We start from the raw sequence: 18,467 nt of genomic DNA on the forward strand, positions 1-18,467 counted from the left end.
TTATAATAATATGGCGCTTTATAGCAGACTGTAAAACTCCAGACTACAGTTTTAGGAATCATGCAATTTTAGTTTATAGTTTAATAATTGTTCAATTGAAAATGAGTATGAAGTTACTAAAAACCAATTTAATGACTTACAAAAATACAGCTTTATTAAAATGTACTACACACCTTTACAGAAAGTTGAAATTTCTACGGACAGATTATAGTTCTTATCCTCAGAAAGAATTTTACAAATTATTGCCACTGAAAGCAGATGTAGCATTTGCAGTGTTCCCCCAAGCCACAGTTGTTTCTATGTTTCACATCAATATCTTCTTATAGGAATACCCAAAAAAAGGAAAATTGCTAGAATAAACCTGAATGAGAAAACTGGATCACATCAAATAAGCCAAATCAAACTATTCATAGCCCATGTTCTTACTTTATGTGATTCTTCATCATATTAAATGAATTCCTAGTGTCAGCCAACTTTAGTTCTCAATCAAATATCTAGTCCTTCATGTATTTCCCTTTTAAAACAGAGAGCTCACTATAGCCTGCAAAAAAACAGCCATAAAATGGAGTACAGTACTATAATTTAATTTTAAGGCATAACTACTACTAATAAAAATTCTAGGTCATTGCATTGTGATGGTAGATGTTTAATCATATTGTCGTTGGAAGTATAGTTCCTAATATATTGTGCGTTTATGGGACTTGACAAAGTGCTTTGTTTAAGACATATTGCTTGCTAACAGCAAATATTGGGTTTTAGCCGTGACTCTGCTTCCATTTATACTTGTTCAAGTGAAAGTAACTCTGGTCCTGCCAGCCGGCTGACCTGGTTGTGAAGCAAGTACAGGCAAAAGTGATCATGCCACCAGGTTTCTAATGGAATGGAGAACAAGAATAGAATCCTTGAAATAATTAGTGCTTTTTTGTTTTAACTGGAATAGCTTGCAGAAGTCGTACTTACAGACTAGAATCCCATCATACCAGCTATTCCATAGGCTCATAATGAAAAGGTACTTCAGAGCTTAAAAACCCAATGAATTACAGTGAACTTCATTGAAGCTAAGATATCACCTCATAGCCTTTATTTATTCTGAAAACCACACAGTGTATTTGAGTGCTCTAGAAACAATAAATATTTTACTATTATAAACTATGTTAATGGACTATGTTATCCTCAAAAAGTGTATCCACAGGGATACATGAGGAAAACCAAAGTAAAAGACTGGTACTACCTCAGATAATTAATACAGTTGTCAAAACAGAGATTTTTCTTTATAAAGTCTGAAAATAGCCCAGCAGTTGTCAGAATAACTCAAAATTTAACAAAAAAAATCTTTATCAATTCTTCTGTTTTTGCAAAGAATTTTTATTTTGTAGGCAAGCAAAAGGATTTCACAAGACTTTTATAACTGAAATGTATTTTTAAACACTCTCATTGAAGCAGGTATTGATGTTTTTGTTTTGTAGTGTGACGGTTTAAGACAGATGACAGTGTGGAGGCTAAATAATTTTGGATAGCGAAGCATTTTAATCACGGATGCATACGGTTTTACGAATTACATGCCTTCTCCATCTGTGGGGTTTGGTGCAGAGGGGGTGAGAAGTCAGGGGAGCAGCATTGCAGTTCGTTGCCCAACCTCCTCGTTCCGTGCGGGAGGCTCACTCCAGGAGAGGGACCATGGTGTGTTGTGCGCAGACATGAAGTTTGTCTCTTGTCCTGCTCCCTGAAATCCCCAGAGAATGGACAGATGGTCCCAGATCCTGGAGCAGGGTTGTGGGGCTGCCCACCTCAGCATCTTTTCCCAATGTTTTTGTTCCCTGGTATTTTTATGAGTCCTTGGGTATATGAGTGGGTAGAGAAGAGCTCACAGATGACTACTGCATTCAAATCGCACTATAATTCTCTGATTTGCTGTCACTCTTGCTGGCTCTTACAGTCTGCTTGTTGCAGACATTTCTGGACACTTTTGCACTTCTTAATAATCAACAGGTTGTTTGCATAGAATAGCTATTTATTTCCTAGAGCACACCAAACCCATGCCGTTGTTTGGGATAAGCTGTTGGTCGTTATTTTGCCTACTGCTACAGCAAAGTGTTGATTAAAGTTCACTGTCTTATACTCACAGCTCTGATTTATTTTCAGTCCAAAATAATTTTTAAAAATATAAGAATTGGGTAGGATGCAGAAGCCACTGCCCTGTTGTGGCAGGTCCTGAGCAGTTATCAAGCAGAGTTCTCGACAAGCCTTGGGAACCTTGTGCGAATGTTTAATTGTCTATTTCTTAGTAGTTTCAAGTGCTCAGATTGCTTTGCTCCTGGTTTTAGCTGAATCGTTATGAAGAATATAGTAGAGTTAAAGCATTTGAGGAAGGTGTATGAATTTGAGTACTACAGTGCTCAGAAAAAAAGAAAGGATAACCTGATGTTATCCACTGGATGAAAATGGGCTGGAAGGCATTTACCATATTCTCTCCTTTTATGCATCTCAGAGAACTTGCCAATTGTGGAAGTGGATGTGGCAGCTTTGTTCATCCTCTTACCCTCAGTCTCATGGGAACATTACTTTCCCTGGCACAGAACTGTAACCTTTCCTCAGGAGGTGTAAACATCTCTGCAGCACCAGCAAAGAAGATCACGCTGCTTTTAGAGAGATAGATTCCCTTAAACTCATACACAGATAGCAGCTCTAAGCATTGTTTTTAAACACCTTCCTGTACTCTTGGAAACCCTCCCTATTGGAAATAATAGAAATTGAAGAAATACACTATTTTATCATGGGGGAAAGTTCTCCTTCAGGAAATAATAACCAAGACTAGTTCTGCCTATTTATGTGACGTGAGTTGTTAGGCTATTAGTCTCAATTTACTGGCATATCTACTCCATCTCTGAAACCTCACTTCCAGTTAACCATTAGTCTTTATTACATCCTTTTTCTAGCTTTTTTTTTTTTTTTTTTTAGGTCCTTTCTTCTTGCAGATCCATTCTGTAATCTTTGAGCAGTCAACTGCCCCATAGACTTTTCCTGGTAGGAAATTCATCAGTATACATTTTTCTGCATTCCTTCTAATGATGTAATGGCTAAATGCAGATTCGCGGTGGGGGACAGAAAGACTGCTCAAGCTCAGCAGGAGTGACATTGAGCCCGTATGGCACAGGAGTCACCATGCCACTGCTGGCTTGGCTGCCTTGGAAGCTACAGTGGGGAAGGGGGAAGGGACTGGGGGCTGTGGCCATACTGGGGTGCAGGTAGGAGATCAGAGTAGGTCTGTGTTTTGATTTGGGAAAAAAAAGTCTGAGGCAACCCCGCTTCCTTATCCTTGATTAGAGAGGATACATTGCCTTGGTCTGCCAACAGCACACCCAAGTACATGAAATACATTTATGCATATAAACTCGTTTCAGTCTAAAGAGGCAATCACACGACGTAATGAAATTCTGCTTTTGTTTATACACTTGTAAAAATGGAATAACTCCACAGTTGTGTACATTGCAATTATCCTTAAGTGTATGTTGTAATTATCAGTTACTCCTTAGATATCTAGACATCATTCTTTGATATTTCTATGTAACCCATAAACTTTTGTTCTTAAAAAATAAGCTACTCAGACTGACAGTTATCCTGTGGCAGATATGATCAAAAGCATTTCAGTAATAATAAAGAAGATTTTTTAGGAATAGTTTCTTCCTTGTAACTAGCAGCAAATTAAATACAGAAAAGCCCAATGGAAATTAGAATACAATAAGTAATCATTCTAAATCGTATATTGGTGACAAGGCAGCATAGCTGCAAAAATAATATACTGTTGAAGAGCTAAAATTTGGACCATCTTCCATAGCATGCCTAAATTTTTCAAGTAGTCAAAGCAAGTTTATAGGACAGAAAATGAAACACAGCCTTTTAACCAAATTGGTTAACATATCCTCTTAATTAAAAAAAAAAAAGATTACAAAACATCTGAACATAAACATTTTTTTGTTCTGCTTTTAACCTGTCTGCTCATTTACCTTAAAGTCATCACTGTACATTGGTAATCAAACACAGGAAATAAATCACACCCCGTATCTCCTATCTTACTTTTTATCCCTATGACTTCTAATCAGCTGTTTTACCTGCATAATAGATCTATACATTACCCTCAAACCGTCTACTCCACAACATTTTTCAACTTGCTGTTGAATTCTAGAACATGAAATGTTGTTCCATTTCAGTTCCTTGCCTTCAAAATCAATAGGAGTTCAAAATGTTTATTTTAGTCTGTACTTTGGAGAATGAGAGCCTAACTATTTCACACCAAATTGTAGTTCTAATCAGCGGACTTGGCCTAATAATCCCACCTAAGGTTAAGCCCTCCTGCGTGCTTAGCTCTTTCTGTGAGCTGCAAGTAAACACTCACTGTTGCCCATAATGCAGGATATTTTTTCATAGGTTCACTCAGCATGTGTCCTAAAGAATTATAGGATTATCCTCCCTCATGTCTGTCTTAAAAAAGAATTAGGTATTCAGGGAAGTAATTTACTAAATACTGCATTACATGGTAGTACTTTATTTTTCCAGATTGGCATTTTCAGAAGCCTCAAGTTGCCCCTAATTCAAGGCTAGACGTGCATTACCACATGCACATAAACATTTGGATGTACTGAATTCATGCTCAGATTTGAAATGCGTGCATTCACGTTTGTTATGTACATGACAGGTAAGACGTGTACCAGGTAGGATCTAAATAGCTACCTGCAGTCGTAAGTACTTAATTTGTGCAAACAGTTGGATAAAAGTTGGCATATAAATTAAGTGTGCACAGATGAAAGCAAAGCAGTTACAAGTATCTGTGAAAACTCATTCCTAAATTTGTGTCTGCACAAATGTAGAAAAGCAGTTTGCTCAGAACTTTTCTGATCGACAACGTTTAGTATGTTTTTTACAATCGCTTGTCCTCCTCTAGAAAAAGGCGTGCATTAAAAGTTGTATGTATCCAAATTAAATTCTTGAAGACCATTATATAATGAATTCTATGTCAGTATGCTACTCTGCACACTTAAGTCTTGTATGCACTGTAATTCCCTGGTTCTGAGGGCAAATTTAGGGATCTGTTCCTGCAGGCAACTGCCTATATACAATTTCAGAAGTCAAATGTGAATTCAGAAGGAAAAATTGTCCCTTTTTTCCTACTGATTTTGAACTTAATTAGTTTGACAAATTCTTGCAACCTTTTGTGGAATCATGCTCTCATCAAGGGTTGTTCTAACCCTTATTACTTTTAATTAAGATTTCCTGATTATTCCTAAGGATTCAGTCACGCTTATTTGCAGATGAGAAATTCAGATTGTTACAGGCACAACTGAAAATGCTTAGATAAAAAACACACCTGGTCTATACCCAGAGAACAGCTTAGTGAGAATACTTAGGAATCATTGATTAAGGAGAGACTTTTCACCTTCAGGCTGATGGCTCAGATACAACATTGTGTTTAGCAGCAATACAACTCTTTGGTAAGTGCACTTAGTGGGAGGGCTCAGCTCTTTGGGAGCTGAACTGGTCACCCTGAGTCCACATCACAGAGATAGCCCCTGAAATACAAGCCACGCTGGCTCACGTCAGTGTAACAGGAGATGGGACTCTGGTGTTTCATGAACATTTAAAGAGAGCAACTGGCAAAATTGCAACTCCAAATAATCTCCAAGCCAGTGAGACGCATCTGCTCATATATGCTCTGCGAGTCCTCATTCGTCATCTGCTGTTCTTTGTTATGTACAAAGCCTGTTGTAGTGCAATTACGTTCATCCATGCACAGCACATCAGAAGTGCCATGTCCTCTGCTGTTCAAGTGGTCACTGAATGTGAGCAGCGTAGTGATATTCCAGATCCCTTTTGAGGTTGCTTTTCTCAAATACCGGAGAGGCTAATCCCATCTTGGCCACTGAACATGGCATCTCTTCACCCCATTACATTCACTTCTCACTGGGACAGTTCAATACATGGTGTCAGTGCTGGTGTGCATATGCATCCCGCATATACAATATGCATGTGTTAACATACAGAAGACACAGGCTGCATTATACTCCTCCCTAATCTCTAGTAATGCTGGTTTAGTGCTGACTTTCCACCCTGGAGTTTGGACTAACACAAGAAGCCGTATTGTTGCTGTAGTCGCCACACAGCCAGGTGTATTTTTTGGAATGCTTCTTCTCTGCAACTTGATGACAATGTATTGACACTGAAACTTGCTAGTAAGACAAAGCTGATGCTTGTGAGTATTAGACGCATGAGTAGGTAGATCACAAAAAAACCCCATCATTTGGTGCTGTTTTCTACTAGCCTCAGTTCAGTCCAGAACTATTAATAAAAGCGTTATGCACTTAGGGGAAGTATTTGCTGCCAACCATCATCAATCAAGATTCACTTCAGATAGCACTCTCTAGATGTTTTTTTACGTGAAACCTTCCAATCTCTTGAGTCCCACTAAAGGATGTTAAAATTCAGTAGCGTAGGGTACCTGCAAGATTTTTCTTGGAGGGTTCACAATGGAATTAGAAAAATCCAAGGATATAAGACTGTCTCTTTAACAGAGCAGCTCATCTCACAGGGAAATGGAGGGCATGGGGAAACATCCTGCGTGCTTTGTGATGTTGTAAACATGTATCCCATTAATTCCTCAGTCTCTTTGATGGAGTGCGCAGGCTCAGGTGCAAATCAGTGCCACTTCTGTGCATTGAACCTGTCCTCTTAAGAGAAGAAGTGCTCCAGAACCACCTCTTTATTTCAAAAATATTACAGAATAGTTGTCAGTATTGACCTGAACTAGATTAAACTAGCTACCTTGGAACATAAGGCTGTGTATCCCATTAATAATCCCCTGAACCATCCAGTCTGCCACAACGTAATGCTTCAAAAACTAGGCAAACTAATCACAATAAATCTTGAAAAGCTTCTTCCAGTTTAGTACAGAAACCTTACAAAATATACCCAAAGTGATCCTGTTGATCTCCATTCTTGCATTAATTAGCATTCATCTATTTGTATTTCCTGGCTTATTATAATAACTGTAAACATAAATGAAAGCCTTCTGTCCTTCTGTGAATGATCTGTGTGAGGAAGCAAAGCAGGATCCTGTGAATACAGTTTTGCATAATCTGATAATTATTTGCATAATCTGGTTATTATAGGCTCATACTTGTTTTAATAGGGTAATAATTGTTAGACGTTTAACAGTCACAATACTTTTTGTGTCCAAGAAATTGTTTCAGTGATGGAAAAAAATTCTCAGAACTTCTTACTGAGCTCAAAGTTAAAGCCATATATGCAGATGATATTGGGAAGTTACTTTTCATTTTCACGTGCTGCTGCCTGGCCAGTGGAAGAATTCTCATTTGTGCAGTGGGATCAGGGCTGTAAAGAATAAGGCACCTTTCTAAGGTCAGGATTCTGCAGACTCCCCTTACACAAGTTTCTCTGCTTATTTGAATAGCTTCATTAACTACAGTGTAACTGTTGTGTGTGAGAGCATCATTCATGTGTAAATAATGGACATGAGGAAGGCTACTATAATGTCATCCATTTAAGCATAGTTCACTATAGTATAGTCCATTAGAATTAGTGTTAGGATTTAACTCCTGGTATTTTTGAGAAGGGATGATTTTTCTCCCCTTCACTCACTTCAGGGGGGTAGACTGAATGTAGGATGCTACATCAAAGTCTCTCGTAAGTCTTGAGTTTTAAGATCCATACTGCAAGGGCCTTTTAATAATGTTTAGGAAGCTGGCAGGACAAACCAAGGTCTAGCTTCGCTAATGGAAATCTGGGGACAAGACCAAGTGGCTTTTTTTTTCATTCATGAATTAAATCTGTTGAAACATATGCTTGTCACAGAAAATAAAATGCTGACAATCAAAATTGTATGATATTAATTCACTTTTAGAAAGTAAAATGCTATCAGAATTTATTAACAAGGAATATTAACAGTGAATTTTAATACCTTTCTACAAAAGTATAAGGGCATATATTCTAATGAAAACGGATTATAGACAGAGCTTGCAGCTATTCTTGAAGTTGAAGTTATCTTACATTTAGTATTTTAAAAAATCCTGTGTTCAATGACTCTGAACTTTGCCAAAACATTAACTATTTGGGTGAAATTTTTCATGTTATGTGTGTGGCTCTGGCTGAATTCTTGGGGAATAACTGCCTGTCAAAACTATGGTATGCCATAATCTGCTTTTTTATAGACTCACCTTGTTAAATTTGATTGCATTATTTTAAAAAAAGTCTTTCTGATATTTTTATTCTGCATAGTCTTTTCAGTGCTAGAAAGGAACATGAATACTGAGGCAAGTGCTGCAGTAAGTTCACTAAAGTTTCAGCCCTGCCAGTTCTTAGGATACATCTGTGTACCTGCAGAACTCCACTGCAGGATTAAAGGAACAAGGAGAAAATGCTTTAAATTTTTATTTCAATGGCACTTCTGGAGAGCAGCTTGTGCCAAAAATGCAAAATTTAACCAATTAATCCAAATCACAGCTGTTCAGGATTGAATTACTTTAAAAGAAAAACAGTCTCTAAATCACGTCATGATTTAATGGGGCTCGGGTACAGGCATAGCCACATAACTGCAGATGTAAGGACATTAATTCATTGGGCTTGAAATGCGTAAACAAGACTGAGCAGGGGAGGGCAGAGCTGTATGATGGGTGCTCAACTAAGTGGCTAGTTTCTTCTACCTTTCTATACAAGGTTACTTTTAGTGTTTGTAGTCTTTGCTTTTTCCTCCCTGTAACTGGAGCAAAGTCGTTTGTTATCTACAGTGTTTTCAAAACACTTTAATGCTTTCAGTGTTTTCTTTCTCTGTGTAACCATGCCAGTACTCACAACACAAACACACATACATATATGGTTAATAAAAAGTCATGAACATTTTTAGTCACTTAACTAAAAGCAGATGTTCACGGTCGTTCTCTTCCCTTCCCTTTTAAAATGTATGAGTGAACGCCGTGCTCAATAAACCAGCAATAATACTAGTTGCTTAAGGTTGGCATAGCATGAATGGCAGGTTCCTGTACTGCTCAGTGCTCAAGCCCTTGGTGCAGACTGGTGTTCAAGCAAGCTTGCCTGATCTTTCCTCCCAGCTGCAGAACCAGAGGACAGCACCCCTGGTCCTGCTGCCCCAGTGCAGAAGCAACGCGTAATGTTGGTTTCTTAATCCTTTCCACCTACTGACAGCTTGGAGCTGGAGTCTCATGAGGCCACGTGATGTGAGCATCCCCACTGAGCGCTCTCCCTGCAACTCTGCTTTCGGCTTGGGCGGCCCCCAAGTTTTTCTGAGCAGAGGGTCCCAGCCACAGACTGTCCCGTCATGTGCTCGGTGTGACAGAGAACTTGGCGGTGAGCGACAGGCGCCGTGCACAGAGCAGCACACTGCAGCCACCTCCAGCCGGCAGCTGCCAAGGCTCACCGGGAGGTGTGAGATGCAGGGTAGAGGCACGGTAGCTGCCCAAGTCTGCTGCCTCTTTTCAAGGCTCATTAGCGCAATGCAGGGCTGGGCTGTTCTGGCTGAGCTGGTTCTAGTCCCCACGTAGCCATGGCTGACAGCTGCTCAGGAGTGTTTACACTACACTCCGGTGCACCACGTAGCCCAGGCTAATAGGGGAGGTAGGTACTTTGCCTGCTACCAAGCAGAACAATTTTGTTTGCATATTTGGACATGCAAGGGCACGCACTCCAGCCTGGGGAAGTGTTGTGGGATCTGTAGTTCTTCAACGACTTACCTTTGTTTCAAAATTAAAAGCTGAGTATGTCTTTTAATTGGGATTGTAATGGCTTTCTGTTCGTGCTGCTTTTCTTTAGATGCTGTTCAGTGCGCAACAGCCAGATGCTACCTGTAGCTGCTCTGTATGGCACTGGGTTGGTAGATGTGGTGAATCGCTAGGGAAATGGGTTTGAATATTAAATCCCAAACAACTCGACTTTGGATCACATGGCTGTTCAGTTTCATAACTAAAGGAAAAAGAAAAAAGAAAACCTGGGCAGTCTAAGCCATTGAGATATTAACCTAACAGGACTTATTCCATCTGTGCTTTTTAGTGTTCTGTTTTCTCCTCTTCCCTTCTTAAGGCAAAAATATTTGCTTGAGGCAAATCCATAAAAAGATCATATTAGGAGAATTGCATAATATCCCCTAAAAATAGGAAGCAAGACTCTAGGACTATAGAAATTCATTTTATGCAGATAAATAAATGACTGAACATGAAAACAAAATTGTTAGCAAGTTACTGTACTGCCATGAAAGGTAAGTCAGTCAGTTCAGTTGCCTTGGCTGGGTGTCATATTTTGTGCTGTGCTCACTGGGAGACTAATTGCTTGAAATAAATATTTGAAGATCTCTGTGTCTGGTCCTTGTAAGCTGTTTGATCAGTTTGGTGTTTCTGACAGGATCTGTTTTTTATAAAACCTTTAAGATTGCTGTTAGGCAGTTTTTGTGTCATATTGTCCCAGCCATATAAGTGCAGTGAGAGATGGGGCTTAATTAAGTTTCATCTTTACTAACATAAGGATCTGGGAATGGTCCAGCAGCAACTCCTATGGTAGTGGCCATCTTTCCTTCTTTCCACACTTGTTTTGGAAGTATTACTCCCAGCTTCACCCCCAATCTAATTTTGTTTTAATTTTAATATTGAAGAGGTTGGAGGGAGGAGGTTTTTCTCTATCTATATTGCACTTTATCAGCCTTTAGGACCATTTATCGGAAGTGATATCTGCTGCTAAGTGTGTTTCCATCTACAACTATCAAGAGACTGAAGTCTCTGCCCTGGACACCTGTTAGACCAGAGCTAATTTAATCCATCATTGCCCAGTGGTCTGGGCAAGAGACACTATTCCCATCCCACCTGGCCCTGTCCAGAAGAGACAGGGCAGTGCTACCTCATTGGTGACCAAAGAGCTGGAAGCAAACCAGGGACCTATATGTGTCCCAGCCTTTCTTCACAGAGGACTCCTCTTGCCTGCCCTGTGGTGAAGCCTTTTCGTTTCAACTCCCTTTCCTTCTGAAGGAATGAGTGGAAATGATCTCAGGAGACCCACCATCCCTTTTTCCCTTTCCTGACCGGAAAACAAGCATCTCTGCTTTGAGGTTGCCCTCTAGCCCTTGTTTCTGATGCTTAAGTGTTCAGAACCAGCAAGAATCTATTGCCCACTAAGCAGGTCTCTGCTGATTTGGATGGGGATTTCTGAGTGCTCGAACCTGCAGACCAGAGGGTGGCTGGGCCCAAAGGCAGCCCCTGTAGGAAAATGAGGACAAACTGTGTGATTTTAGGACAGCTTCAAAGCTACAGGGGACAGGAGCTTAGGACTGATGGGATCTGAAGGGACTCACTGATAAACTGTTCATTGCTTGCACTGCAGCCTGTAAATCTCTGTGTGTGTTTCCCCAGTGCGTATTTGGGCATAAGGGGATAATTGGTTTGTTTCATTTAATGTCTCCCAGCTGAAAATACTTGTGATTTGATTCTTACTGTACTGGGTGTTATCTACATAGCTTTGGAAACTAGTGCCAATAGTGTCTTGTTTTTTAAAGATACTTTCTTCATTCTACGAAGTGGGATGACAGCACTGTAATGCTTTTGTGCAGAATGGCGACCGATAATTTCATGCCCAAGCTTGTATCTTGAGGGCTGATTCAGCACAGGAAAAAAAGAAAGGCAGAAAAAAAGATCAGACTGCTTTTTTATAGGATTGTACAAAGCTGATTGTTTTTATAGCTTAAATAGCTTTGCACCCTGGCTGTACAGTATGGGGTTCAAAATTACTCTGTGCTGAATTGGATCCTTATTTTAGTGGCCTGTGTCTCTGACCCACACTTTGCTTATCTTCACTGTTGAAAGTAATTTATACTCCAGCGTGGCACAGTATTCCTGTGCTAATAAGAAAATAGTATTGACAATTGTGATAGATTACACTCACTGCTTAGTGAGTGCAGAAGAGTTAAACTGATTGCATTTTTACAGTCTGTATATTGCTCTGCTTATTGTTTGTGTCCTGCTGCTGGAAAAACAGGTTAGTTGCATAGTAAATCTCTCTAATCAACACAAGAACAAAAAGAACAAGCACCCTCATTTCTTACAGCTACTTCAGAAGTGTGGTCATTTGAAGGATGTATTCTGGGAGATTTGTGTCTCTTCTTCAGAAAGGCTTGTTAACATGGGCATAACTAACCAGGCATCTCAGGAGAGGACAAAGGCACACTCATTAAAATTAGCTGAGAAAACAACCCACATAGCAGGTATCTATCGTAATGATACTTGTGTTGTCTCTCACTGTGATATCTAATTCCATAAAGCACATAAGGCCCAAAGTGTCTAGCGAACAGAAAGGGTTGGTTTCTGAGTTCGGATGCTCACCCTGTGCCTGTTTGCATTCAGGTCCAAGGTATTCAGTTCCCTTTATGTGCTGCCCCTTCCCTCCTCTCCCTCCGAATAAGAGCTCACCTCTGTCTGGACCCGTCCCCAGTCAGACCTTTTCCTTGCTGTGAGTACATAGATATGCATGCTGTAGTGGATATATAAAAATATTGCTGGATGACAAGCCATAAATAATGTGTGTTCTGACTCCTGGTGAGATACCACTGCAGTGTTTAATGCATTTATTAACCATGTAGTGCTGTGATTTGTGGAAGCCGAATGCATAATTGCAAGATAAGATTTCTGGGAATAAATCCAGGGCTATAGGGTCTGTAAAGGATGGAAATAGAGGGATTTGGGGGATGGGAAGCACAGTTACTAGGTTTGGGAGGATCTTATGATGGTTATGAGGTGCAGGACAAGAGAAGACTTAGTTAGGGTGTGTCTGAACAAGGACATATGATTGAACTCATCTAGGAGCCAGTGGGATTAGAAGGAAACATAGAGGTCCTCAGAGTCCTGTATCTGGAGGAGAAATATCTCTATCAGCAATATTCCTTTCTCCTTTCAAAAAACCACTTGCTCCTCTGCTGGCCCCAATTCACCTTACTTTCCTGAAAATATGTAAGTAATGCTCTGCTTCTGATCATGAGAGTTTTTTCTTTTCTGGCCATGCGGTTGTTTTGTCTACCAGCCCTTGACTAAGTTGAACATTTAAGTTTTAATATTAAAAGCTAAAGTTTGCAAAGATCAAAACAAGGCTTGTGTGACTAACATACAGGATACTGAAAAAGCTCATCAGGAGGTGCATGAACATGATTATCTCCAAGTATCATCTGTTGCTTGTGCTACCACAGCGCTAAGATTCTCAGTAAAAGCAGATATTCATTTTTACAGAATATAAAAGCTTAAGTAAGTGCAAGGTTGTTGGCAGTATGGGGGCAGCTTCGTCGAAGTAGCCCACATTACTGAATTATAGTTCCCTGCGAAGCTGGGTGAGTGTCAACCCGTCCTACATAACTTTGTTTTACAGGCAGAGTCATGTCACAGCTGACTGTGTAAGTCATTAGCAAGTGCTATTTTACCTCAGTAGAAAAGATCTCATTGCTCTTTCCATATGTTTAACTAGTTATTTTAAGCTGCTTTTCTTTCACTGTTTGTTTTTTATTATTATTATAATTTTTATCAGCCTAGCCCTGCTTGCATTTTGTTTAATGATTAAATTCCCATAGATCTTTTCATCACCACTTAAGAGCTTTACATAAAAGTCAAGAAAAAACAGACGTTTGAATACAGACTTATTAGCCATTTGTGTGTGCTATTTTACTCCTGTAGAATTAGGTACTTTTAGCAGCCTTGAAGGCACCTCTTTGCCTGTATGTTAGACATGTAGGAGACCTGAGATGGAGGGTGGCAGTGGATCTTTGGCATCTTGCATAACGAACAACTCTCATTTCCCAAATTCGTTGATGGCATAGATATTCCATCAGGATTGTCTGCAGCTGTACATGATGGGCCCACATTTCTATAATTTAATCTTTTCCGATAATGGAAGCCGTTGTATGGTAAATATCTGATGGCTGAGGGTATCCTTTATAATTCAAATACATGTTTCCCAGCCTGGGTGTATTTCCACCAAAGCTACCAGCATAACCTCCAAGCCCTGATTTTTTACCTCTAATAAGGTGTTTGCTCATTGTAGCACAAAAGCAGCAGTTCTGCTACAAACAGAGTCCTTTCTACTCAAGAGTAGGGCAGGAAGAATTTTCCCCTTGTAATTACAGGACACTTTCTGTAGCACTTTCTTCACACATAGGTGGTGGTGTTTTTTTTTTTTTCCATTACTTGTGATTTAGTGATGCACTGTTGTATTATAGTAGTTCAGCCTATGCCAGTGTTTCCATTATAACCCGTTTTTACAGGTTTATAACTCAACAGTAAAAACGTACTCTTCCAATTTGAAACTTGGCATATAATGTCTCATCTCATCCTCAAAATGCTATTTTTTTCTTTCCCTCTGCCTTCCACCCCCACCAAAAGAGGCTGCATTTTTGCTGTATTTTTAAATGAAAGCTATTGTCCCTTCTGTTTTGAGATGAGAAAAGCCTGCCTGTTTACTAAAATTACTCTTGAATTCTAAGAAAGGATGACTTTGTAATAGAGGATGTATGTGAATAAGTGTTGTTGATGTTAGAATGACTACATTAAGTATATGGATACAGAGAGGTAGTACCTTCCAAATGAAAGCTAGGGAATATTGATCAAAATGATTGAAAAGCTTTTTTTTTTTTATGTTGATTTTGTTTCTAGCTGTTGATTTTACCCTTAAAATAGTGTTCTCAAAGGTAAACCATGTTTTAGCTGCTGCACTCTATTGTTTATCAGGCTGAATGAAGTAAAGGAATACTTTACTGCACATAGACAAATTAATGATATTTTTCCCTTTTTACATTTGAGAAACACAGTACAGAAGGAACATAAATTCTAACTTTGGTGTTGAGAGCAACTACCAAGAGTAGACTTGTAGTTAGCACACCGTTATGAATCCAGAGCAGGCATAAGCAGCAAAGCACAGTATTTCCAACAGACAGATGCTTGTGTGAACTAGAAAATTTAGCACTGAGTGACAAACTAAGAAATATGTCCTTACAGTTCAGACTGTCAAGATCTGAAGTTCTGAACCTGAGACATCCTATGAAGCTTCACATTCCAATGCAATGTAGTACGGGTGTTTAGGCTATAAGAAAATCAGGATTGAAATCCCGTTTATCCTTCTTTACCTATCTTCTTGGAGCCGTCCATTTAGGAGTTAAAATCTGCCAAATTGCCATTAAAAGAAGTTTCCTAACCTCTGTGAATACCACCGGCATCGCAGTCACGGCAGGAAGGCTTCACTGCTTCTTGTAGCAAATTTACTCCAGGCATTTCTATTTCCATTTAGATAGTTAAATTTATGCTTACCATAACCACTTTAATGGTACTAATTAGAAGAAAGGGTATGTAAGAGAGAAATTTCACAGAGGGTGTTTATTAATGAATTGAGCTATTATTTTGTCATATATTTGAAAACTATCAACACAGATACAGTATGCATTCTTCCCATAGCTCAACTGTCTTCCTCTTAAATCCCAGCTGTTTTAGTTTTTCAGTTGTCTCTAATATATCTATTGATAAATACAAAAGTATCATGAATAGCAGCGAATGTGCTTCCTCATCAGAAGTTCAGTTCCCTCATTTGAATTAGGTCGAAGACTATTTTGTATCCCTAGGCAGCACTGGTGGCTCTCAGAAATCAAATAAAATAGCTGTACATGGAACTGAATTTTTGAGAGTATAAAATCATAATGCTCAGCACTTCCTCAACATCAGCCTTAGTTCAGTACAGCTCTTCCAAAACCAGTGGAATTCTGCAGTGTAAAATGAATGCAACACAGTGAGATTCAGATCCTCATTTTTTGCAGGAAATAAATTGCAAGTCCAGCAAAACTTCCAGGAAGTGTCAGATGTGCTCAGTGCAGTCAGTAGTTTTGGTGGGTCTTCTACGACTTGATTGTACATTTAATATTAGTAGCTCCTATAAAAGAGTGCTGTTTGTGTTTCTGGAATATACAAAGAAAGAAATGATTTTGAGAATCACTGAAATACTTAAATCATCCACAGCACCATTTACTGCAAATATCTTCGGCACCACGGGGATTGCTATTGCTATTACAGAAAAGCACAAAACTCCCAGCCCAGTCATGTTCACTTCAGCAATGGAAATACTAAACACCTTCTGATGTTAAGACGGAGTGCATACTGCTGTTCTCCTTTTCTATGATGCTGCCACCAGAAATGCTTCTTACTTGTGTCAGTGTGGAGACCACACAGTAATACAAACAGATGGATGGTCATCATAAGACATGGCTGAAGATATAGCAGATTCATTTTTTCAGGCTTTGACCACCTTAGATATTCCCGCATTTAATAATATTCTATGTATAATAATCAGTGAATGCAATATAAACAAGCAGCTCAAGTTGACTTACAGGTATATATATTAAAAGACATGAAATGTTCTTTTTTGGTGACTTTCTAGAATTTACTCTGGCAGCCATGCAATATATTAAAATTATATTTGTATTTTCATAATGATACTTGGAAAAATTGCAAGAATCGTTAAGGTTAAAATACTCCTGTGTTGTACATTTTCCTAAAACTGAGGAATATGGTAGATTTTTTGTTAATATGCAGTGGTATCATGGTAAGTATTAACTGTCATATTTCCCTTCTCCTCTTGAACATCCAGCACCACTTTTAAGAGGCCACAGAACATAACATGTTCTCTGCAGATGATGGCACTCATCATTGTAATTACTAAGTACCCTTAGCTGACTGTTTGAAGTTTTGCTGTAAATTCAAATCAGAATGTCAATGTTATTGGAAAACATGCATTTATATTTATGGAGTTTATTTGCTAATCATGTGCAAAACACTGTCAAAATTATAGGGGTATGTCAACTCATGTAAATTTATCTAATTGTTTTGTGCTGCAGTAGGTATAAATTTTACAGGGAATAAATTTTGTATTTGTTCATAGGCACAGAAGAAGCGGAAATCCAATGAATCTGTAGATACAGAGCTGTGTCTTAATGAGGTAAGAGTGTGGATCCTGTATATTTCACAGCACAGGTGGCTCCCCATAGTATAGAATGTTCAGAGTCTGTCAAGATTATAATGGGTTTACCTCACACTAAGGTCTTGTTGTGTTTGGAAAGCACAATGTAGTAAAGAATTCTTACTCTGAAATCCAGAGCTGGGCTCCAAGTGGCCTCTCCTGACTTTATAAATAGCTGTGTAGTACATATATAGGCAGATCCTATGGTAATTACCATCGCACCTAGCAAATACAGTTAGTTAATAATCTGCAGGAACACAACAAGATATGGCTTTTAACAAATACACAGAAACATACTGGACATCATTCTGTGGCTAACAAAAATGACCAATTTAAGGCATGAGATGATGTTCACAGCAGATGTGATGCTCACACAGCAGGAGACAGACTGACAGCCCCAAGAGACATGAACCTCCCAGTGCTGTTTGAGTAGTCTGCTCAGCCTGACGCCCTTCAGATGCAAACATTACATCAGTTTCCATGTCTGACAGTCCAGACCCTTTGTATTGAGTCTCTCAGGAAGCTTAATAATTAGTGATGTACATAAATTATTTTTTGCAATATGGAAGCATGTAGCCTAGTCATTGGAGCAAGACCAGCTGTACAAGAATAAAGCACCAAAAGGATGGGAGCATATCTTTCAGGGTCTCGTTCACCATGCCAGATTTGCCCAGTTCTTCTAAATAAAGACAGTTATATAGCCAATTCCTAGTTCTTTAGGTTCTATTACCAATTTCCTGTAGACATTAGAATGAAGCCTAATAACATGAGGGAACAATGCAGTGAGGATAACAGATCCGTTGACATCTTGTGCTGGCCAAAAGGCCTTACACAAGGAGGCCCTCGTAACTGTAGCTCAGGAACTGCTGGTCCATCTTATCCTATACTCCCTTCTAGTCTAGATTGTTCTACTTCTGTGATTATACCTGTTAGTTTTGGTTGGTTGGTTGTTGTTTAGTTGAGGGGTTTTTTTGTGTGTTGGTTGGTTGGGTTTTTTACTGAGGATGATAACAAATATTCCTGCTACTCTGCCCCCTTAAATAGTTCTGTACTTGCATATGCATACTCTTTAATTATTGGTCCCAAAGAAGAAAACAAATGTAAGTAATGCAGCAATTAAGGGGGAAAAAAAGCACGAGAAAGAAAATTTTCATAATCTGGAAAACTCTGTCTTTTCTATTCCCATGGATTCGAATTTATTTATTGTTATCCAGAAGCAATGTATTGTCAAACAAATTGTTCTGTTGACTGTGCAGAAGTTGCAGTTTCTTTCCAGGTCCTGCATTTGCTTTTAAAAATGAACAGGCACGATAAACACAAATCGCTAAAAAAAAATTGCTGTAGGTTTTACACGTGGAACCATTGCTAAAGTAGGGGTTTTGAATTGTGCTGCACTGGTGTTTTTATCCTTTAAAGTAATTTTAAAG

At 39.0% G+C, this 18,467-nt stretch overlaps 1 protein-coding gene across 1 annotated transcript in view; it reads left to right on the forward strand.

The window, feature by feature from the left end:
- The window catches only part of GFRA1 (GDNF family receptor alpha 1), a 142,034-nt gene that overhangs the window by 123,168 nt on the left and 399 nt on the right, over positions 1-18,467 (forward strand). Inside the window, exon 8 of the mRNA XM_065639150.1 lies at positions 16,963-17,019. Coding sequence (XP_065495222.1) covers positions 16,963-17,019 — 57 coding nt within the window. The remainder of the gene's footprint in view (positions 1-16,962; positions 17,020-18,467) is intronic.

Source organism: Caloenas nicobarica, chromosome 7 (genome assembly GCF_036013445.1).
Source record: "Caloenas nicobarica isolate bCalNic1 chromosome 7, bCalNic1.hap1, whole genome shotgun sequence".
NCBI classification, from domain to species: Eukaryota; Metazoa; Chordata; class Aves; order Columbiformes; family Columbidae; genus Caloenas; species Caloenas nicobarica.